Source organism: Lynx canadensis, chromosome C1 (assembly GCF_007474595.2).
Source record: "Lynx canadensis isolate LIC74 chromosome C1, mLynCan4.pri.v2, whole genome shotgun sequence".
Lineage (NCBI taxonomy): Eukaryota > Metazoa > Chordata > Mammalia > Carnivora > Felidae > Lynx > Lynx canadensis.
In genome coordinates, this window is record NC_044310.1 from 29,041,803 (window position 1) to 29,048,988 (window position 7,186).

The following is a 7,186-nucleotide window of genomic DNA, read 5'->3' on the forward strand; positions in this document are numbered from 1 at the left end:
CCATGACCTGGGAGAGTAAAGCTGGCCTGGATGCCACACGCGGAACGCAAAGGGAGACCAAAGTCAGGGTCTGGGGTCTTGGGTGGGGAACACAAAGATGCCAGGCTGGTGGTCCACGTGAGACAGGCAATTCTTCCTTGGCTGAGAAGCAGTTGTGCCTGGGGAATGGCTGTCCCGAAATCAGTGTGGTGTCTGCAGTGTCGTAGGTCCTGGTCTGGTCTCAGGATAGTCTTGTTTACGGGAGGGGACACGAGGCAGCTTCATCTTCCCTAAAACTCACTCGCCTAAAGGCAGGGGCCCAACTGTTGCCCAAGTAACAGGCAGTCCTCATACTGGCCTGAGAGAAGGTCTGCGTGGTCACCTTGCTCCAAGATAGTGTGGCCAGAACTTTAGGAGAGGTTAGTTAGGGTATCCCAACGCTTTACCCGCACAACCCAACCCTCGTAGTAAAAAGGACAGGACACAGCCCTGGGGTACATGTTTATGTGAGTAATAAAATATTTACTATAACATAAATATAAAGGGAACTTCCCAGTCTACATTATTTTTTTTTGCAATAAAGATACAAAGAATGCACCAAAACATTGTTCCAAAAAATAATAAAAATAAAATAACAAAATTTAAATCCAAACTGTAACAAACAGAACAAGAAATGGAGAAGGGGGGGAAGCTCCAAACACATCCAGAAAATAAATAGAGATGGGTCAGAAATTTGGAAATCATATTAAAATATTTTTTTTTTCGGATTATTCGGTGTACAAAATCCTTTAGGATGGGGATGGAGGGCAACCCGGAAAACCAAAAATAAAAACCAAGCACAAAATGTTTCTTCTCCCCGCCAGTGTGTACATATCTCACATATTTACATGGTTCCCACCTCACCCCAAACTTGGGGATTTCTCTCCTGGCCGCCCAGCATCCCGCATCCCAGGTGGGGCTGGAAAGGGAGCAGGCGGAAGCTGCAGGGAATCAGGCAGAAGGTTCTCAGGGAACGGCTTATTTCTACAGCTGGTCCAAAAATATCTCCAACTTTGTCAAGTTTCGTTTGTTTGTGGCCAGGAGGGCAGGGCCCCGCGGGGAGCGGGGGCCCTGCTGTGCAGCGGTCAGTCTGCAGCGGGGCAGAAGCCTCTTCCCATGGACTATGTTGTGGGAGCGCAGACCCCTCCCGCGTGGCCGGGAACCGAATCGCAGCTCGGATAAAACGAAACGAAAAAATGAACACTCGAATCTTTTTTGTTAGTTTTTTTTTTGTTTGTTTTTGTTTTGCTTTTTGGGGGTAGGGCAGGGGAAGGTAAGGGGAAAAAATAAATTAGGCTAGATTAAAGCTTTGGCTATTTCCTGCTTTTATACACAGACGCGGCTCTCGCGGCCTCCCCTCCGGGGCCCCGATAAATACAGTATACAGCGATTTAAATTAAGGGCGCGGGCGGAGTTAGAAGGACCCCAGGAGCCGAGAGGCTCCGTGAATAAATAAAAACCGTAAAAAACCAAGCCCGGAGGAAGGGTAAGGGGGGGGTGGGGCGCATCCTTATGAGAGAGAAGAGGCGTGGAGCGAATAAAGTGACAGTCCCCCACCCTCAACCCGCAGGCTCGGGAGTCCGCGCCGGGGAGAGGGACAGGGCACTCTCCTCTCTTCGTCCTCTCTCCCGGGGAATCCCTAACCCCGTACCGCGTTACCTGTCGCTGTGGGGAGGCCGCTGCCGGGATCCGGCCCCGAACAGCCCGGGGGGGCAGGGGCGGGGGTCGTCGAGGGGATGGGGGCGGGGAGCAGGCGGCGGGCAGGATGCCCGGTGAGTTGGCGCGTTTCGGATCTCCGGCTCCTCTCTCCCGGGGCTCGGGCGACGCAGCCTATCGGCCGTCTTCGCCGCTCGCCAGAGAGGGTCATCCGGGTGTTTGGTTTTGTTCGAAAGTTTCTGGGCTTTTTGTAAAATCCAAAGCAACCGAACAAAAAGAGTTCAGGCCGCGCGGCGCCTCGCCGCGCGCCGGCGGGGGCCCGGCCCGCGGGGTCACTGCACCGAGCCGGGCAGTGTGTGGTGGTGGTGGTGGTGCAGTGCGGCCGGCGGGGGCGGCGGGGGCGCCGAGGGCGGCGACGCACCGCCCCCGCCCGGCCCCAGCTCGCCCGGTGCGTAAACGTCGTCCATGGGCGGGTGGCCGGCCCCGGCCGCCGGGGTCATGCGCTTCTCCTTCTGCCGCCGGTTGCAGAACCAGACGCGCACCACCTCCTTCTCCAGCTGCAGGCTGTCAGCCAGGCCGGTGATCTCGTGCGCCGAGGGCTTGGGGCACTTGAGAAAGTGGCTCTCGAGTGCGCCTTTGACCCCCACCTCGATGGACGTGCGCTTCTTGCGCTTGCGGCCCTGCGCCGCGATCTTGTCCAGGTTGGTGGGGCTGCCGCTGGACGAGTCGGTCTCCTCCAGCCACTTGTTGAGCAGCGGCTTGAGCTTGCACATGTTCTTGAAGCTCAGCTGCAGGGCCTCGAAGCGGCAGATGGTGGTCTGCGAGAACACGTTACCGTACAGCGTGCCCAGCGCCAGCCCCACATCGGCCTGCGTGAAGCCCAGCTTGATGCGCCGCTGCTTGAACTGCTTGGCGAACTGCTCCAGGTCGTCCGAACTGGGCGCGTCCTCGTCCGAGTGCTCGCCCACCGACGAGCCACCGCCGCCCGCGCCTGGGTGCAGGTGCGCCGCCGCCGCGTGCAGGCCGCCCGCGTGTGCATGTCCGTGTGCGTGTCCGTGGGCGCCCAGGTGCGGCGGAGGCGACGGCTCCAGCTGCGCCTCGTGGCCGTCCTCGTGCAGCGCGTGGTGCAGGCCGGGCCCCGCGCCGCCGCCGCCCGCCGCCAGCATCCCGGCCAGGCCGCCGCCGCCGCCCCCCGGGTAGGCCGCCTGCGCGTACAGCCCGAGCGGCTGGGGCTGGTGGCCCCCGCCAGCTCCTGGGGACGGCGACATGGCCGGGCCCAAGTGGTGCGCCGTGCCGCCCTGTGCCCATGCCGCGCCCGCGTGGGCCGCCCCCTGATGCACCAGGCGCGCGTGGAAACCTCCTCCGCCGCCGCCGCCGTCGTCGGCTCGGCCGGTACTGCCGCCGCCCGCCTTGCCGTGTTCCAGGTGCGGGCCCCCGGCCCAGTCGCCGCCGCCGCCTCCTCCCGTGGGTAGCCACTGGGGGTGCGCTAGGCCCACAGGGTGGCCCGCGCCCGCGCCCAGCCACTCGTGGTGCATCAGCTTCTGCACTTCGCGGTACGCGGCCCCCGCGTGCAGCCGCTCGGCGGCCGCCGCCGCCGCAGCTGCCGCCGCGGCGTCCGGGTGCATAAGCGGTCCTGTGCCCCCGGCTCCGCCGCCGGGGCCCCGCGGCAGGTACTGCGCGGTGGTGGCCATGCCGCCCCGCGCCCAGCGCCGCGCCGCCGCCGCCGCTCCGCTCCGTCTGCGGGCCCCGCCGCCGCGCTCCGCCGGCTTAAAGCCCCGACCCGCTCGGCGCTCCGGAGCCCCACCCCACCCGCCGCCCATTGGCTGCCCGCGGAGCCGCCTCCCGCCCCCCGGCCACGGCCCCCGCCCCCCGCGTCCGCCTGCCGCCCGGCCCGGCCGCCCAGAGCTCGCCATTGGGCCTCGCTCCCGGGGTCCCGCGCGCCGGCCGTGCTGATTGGCCGCTGGGGCTTCATTCACGGCCCCCCTACCGTCCGCTTACATACTCACGCCCCGGGGGCGCGGCCGCCACGTGGGGAGTGGCGCGGGGGTGGCACTGGGACCGCACCCCCTCTCGTCCTGGCTGCGTGGGCCCCGCTTACCCCCGGTGCAGGAGACTCGGAGCCCGGCAGGTCCCACACTCCACGCGAACTGAATTCCCGCCCGTCTCCTGCCCGGGCGGCCAAGAGGCGGCGGCGGGGATTGCGGGCTCCGGGAGGCGCTCAGGCTCCGAGAAGCAGCTCAGCCCCGCGCTCCTCCCTCCGCAGTGCCGCTGCCGGCGGGCCGGGATTCCCGCGGGTCTCGGCGGCTGCGAGCCGGAGGCGGCGCGGGTCCCGGCTCGGTTCCGGCGCGGCTGCTCACCTCGGCCGCCTTGCCTCCCGCGGCTTCAGCCGGCACAGAGCTCTCCTCTGCGCGCCTCCCCGGCCCGTCTCGTTTTCCCTCTTCTCCTTCTAGACCCAGCGTCGCAACTCCGCCGACCTACGCGGCCCCGAGAGCGCGTCGGGTGCGGGTGGAGTCGGACCGGCCCTAGCTTCCCGCCTCGTGCGGGCTCCCCTTCTTCCGGACTCCGCGGACCAGGTGAGTACCGCGCGGGCGGCTCGGGGCCCGCATGGCCGGCGGCAGCGATGCTTCGGGAAGGCGGGAGCTCCCGTATCCAGGCCGCGTTCCGGGCTTCCGGAGTGAGAGGACCTTGAGGTAGAGACCGAAGCTCCGGCGAAAACGCCGCCGACGGGGGTGGTGGACGTACTGCGCCCACGGGTATCTGTCCCATGCCGCTGCCGCCTCCTCGCTTCGTCTCTCTGCGTGACCGGCTCATTGGTCGGGGTCATGACGGGGTCACTCGCGGACGCGAAACTTGCTCCAGGTGAGGAGTGGCATGGACTTGGGGAAGGGCGGCTGGCACTTCAGAAATGCCGCGTGCAGGCCGGGAGCTGTCCAGCCTCGCATGGAGCCCGGGCTGGAATTTAACGGACTTGCCCGGGCTGCCGAAAAGGGAATTGAGATCGAAGAAGTCTTGTTAGAGGGGTGAGGTGTACAGTGTGGGGATCTCCTCATCTCCCCAGCTCTTTGAGGGCTCCTTGAAAGATCCTGAGTGGACGTGGACCTCAGTGCAGCTACTCTGTGCCTCTAAGACCAACACTGGGCTGGAGGCCAAGTGGAGTGAGCTGCAGTCTCCATCTCTTTTCTACACTGAGGTTTGGGTCCCAGGGAGTCTCCCAGCTGACGGCTCACCGCCGCCACCCCCCCCCCCGCCTTGCCCCCCGTGGATCCACAGATTCCAGGGCCCTGGGGTCCCAGATCACAGAACTGAGCTAGGGGCCCAGCTAGACCCTACTGGGGAATTTAGAACTGCAGAATAGAGCCTCAGTGAGTAAATAAGGGTGATGGGGGCTCAGATAGCAGCTGCATTGGGAATGGTCCTTGGGGTAGCTGGGGCAGAGGCCACAGTGATAAGGGTCGTCCTGGGCACAGACTATACTCATCGAGGCCTTGAATGCCCTAGACCAGCCTCTGGCTAGCCCTCAGGGGATGGAGTGGGACAAGGCAGGGCCCTTGTCTGGCCATTGGTCACTGTCCTGAGCAGTCATCTTGGGTACCACCCTTGCTTCAAGAGCTGTGATGGAGCTCTGTCTGAATCCAGCTGGGGATGCTTGGCTTTCCTAGACTCTGGCCCAAGAAGTGGTCACCTTGAGCCACCTTTCCTTCATAAGATCATAAAACACTTGCCTTCCTGGCCCCTCCTCCAAGCCTAGGAGTTAGGGCCAAGGTGGGAGTTCTGTAGTGAAGGCTACTCTTAGGCCAGCCCTAACCAAGGCCAGCATGACATTGAAGCCTGGGCTTCCTACCTGGACCTGCCACCATCTTCCTGGGCGAGAATAACTCTGGTCCAATCCCTGTAGTTCTTGGTTTTCTTCCCTGTAAATTGGGAGTAACGGTACCATAGGCAGCCCACCTGTCTCACTGAGGGAAGTCAGATGGTAGTCTGAGACAGTGGGGGTGAAAAACTCTCAGGAAGGGCTTTTACTCTGGTTGTTTCTATTGTGAGTGCCCAACGAGCAGGGATGTTACTCTCCTTCCCTAATCAGATCTGAGTTTCCTTATCCATCAAGTGGCATTGTGGAGGTTTGGACCAGCTAACCTCTCAGTGCCTTGCAGCTGTGATGATCAGATTCTGTGAATCTCTCTGTTCCTGTTGGAGGAAGGGAAGTGTCTGGACAGTGGTCAGGTGTTACAATGTCTGGCCTTTGAATCGCCACTGAGACTTGAAGAACAGTGACCCATGGGCACAGTGCTTTATCAAGTGCTTAAAAAAAATTTTTTTTTAATGTTTACTTATTTTTGAGTAAGAGAGACAGAGCACGAGTGGGGAGGGGCAGGGAGAGAGGGAGACAGAATCCGAAGTAGGCTCCAGTCTCTGAGCTGTCAGCACAGAGCCCGACATGGGGTTCGAAACCACAAACTGTGAAATCATGACCTGAGATCATGGTCAGACGCTTAACCGACTGAGCCACCTAGGTGCCCCTATCAAGTGCTTTTACATCCATTCACGTTCACCTGCACCTCCCAGCCCTGTGGAGGGGCCCTGAGATTGTTATCCCTAGGGCAGAGATGAAGAAACTGAACTTGTCCGAGGGGTGCAGAATCTACAGAGGTCCTACTTCTCATTGTGCTCCCATTGCTGTTTGATGGGGGAGGACACCTGTGGGGACAGTGGCTTTGGCTGTCGCAGCAGAGAGAGCCCCCCGGCCCCATCTCTGGTAGCTCTCTGGGGAGCGGAGGTTGGAGAGGGCAGGCCTGGACCATCTGGGGCTTCTGAAGCCCAGTTCCCATGTGTGTGCTGAATTGAGGGGTGTCTGCAGCAAAGCCGGGCTCCGAGGTTACCAGCTTGTCAGCCAGCAAGTCTCAGTCCTGATCCCGTCTCCTACTCTCCCACTAGCAGCCCGGTGACTTTGTGCTAGCTGCTTCGCCTGTCACAGCCTCGGTTTATTCATCTTAAAATGGGGACAGGACTGTCTGCTTCTTAGGCCCGCCCTGAAGTCTAATGTTAGATACTGCCCTGGGGCGAGCCATGTGGACTAGGGCAGGGTAACAGTCCCCGTCTCTGTTTTGAAAGTTTTAGAGCCTCTACAATGTATGGGTTTGGTCTGGAGTCAAAATTTTCTTGTATTTGAGAGTTAGGCTTCTGCCAGAGGTCTCGACACCCTCCTTGTGTTTGCTCCTGGAGATTCTGTGTAGAACTCCAGGGACTCTGACATGCCCGTTGGCAGAGATGTCTGCAGTTAAACAGCCCCTCTCCTCCAGGAGCCCTGCCCTCCCAGGGCCTGGGGAAAAATTGGGAGACAGAAGTCAGACACCTACCTGAACCCATGTAGGCGCTGAATGGTTGAGGCGTGTGAACAGACATGTGTTCATACACATAACACACAGGTACACACGTGCAATTTAGCTTAGGGACGAACATAACAGATTCACACTAGGGACACAGGGAGTCATCCTGTTGGGTCAGAATTCACAGT

General features: G+C 61.1%; 1 protein-coding gene across 1 annotated transcript; it reads right to left on the reverse strand.

Moving 5' to 3' along the window:
• Window positions 1–2,006: 2,006 nt before the first annotated feature.
• Window positions 2,007–3,365, reverse strand: POU3F1 (POU class 3 homeobox 1). Its single transcript, XM_030327431.1, has one exon. It carries the CDS (start codon window positions 3,363–3,365, stop codon window positions 2,007–2,009), a length of 1,359 nt encoding a protein of 452 aa, XP_030183291.1.
• Between the last annotated feature and the right edge of the window lie 3,821 nt (window positions 3,366–7,186).

Coding starts and splice junctions, on each gene's coding strand:
- POU3F1 (XM_030327431.1), bottom strand. CDS start 3,365: ATGGCCACCACCGCGCAGTACCTGCCGCGGGGCCCCGGCGGCGGAGCC.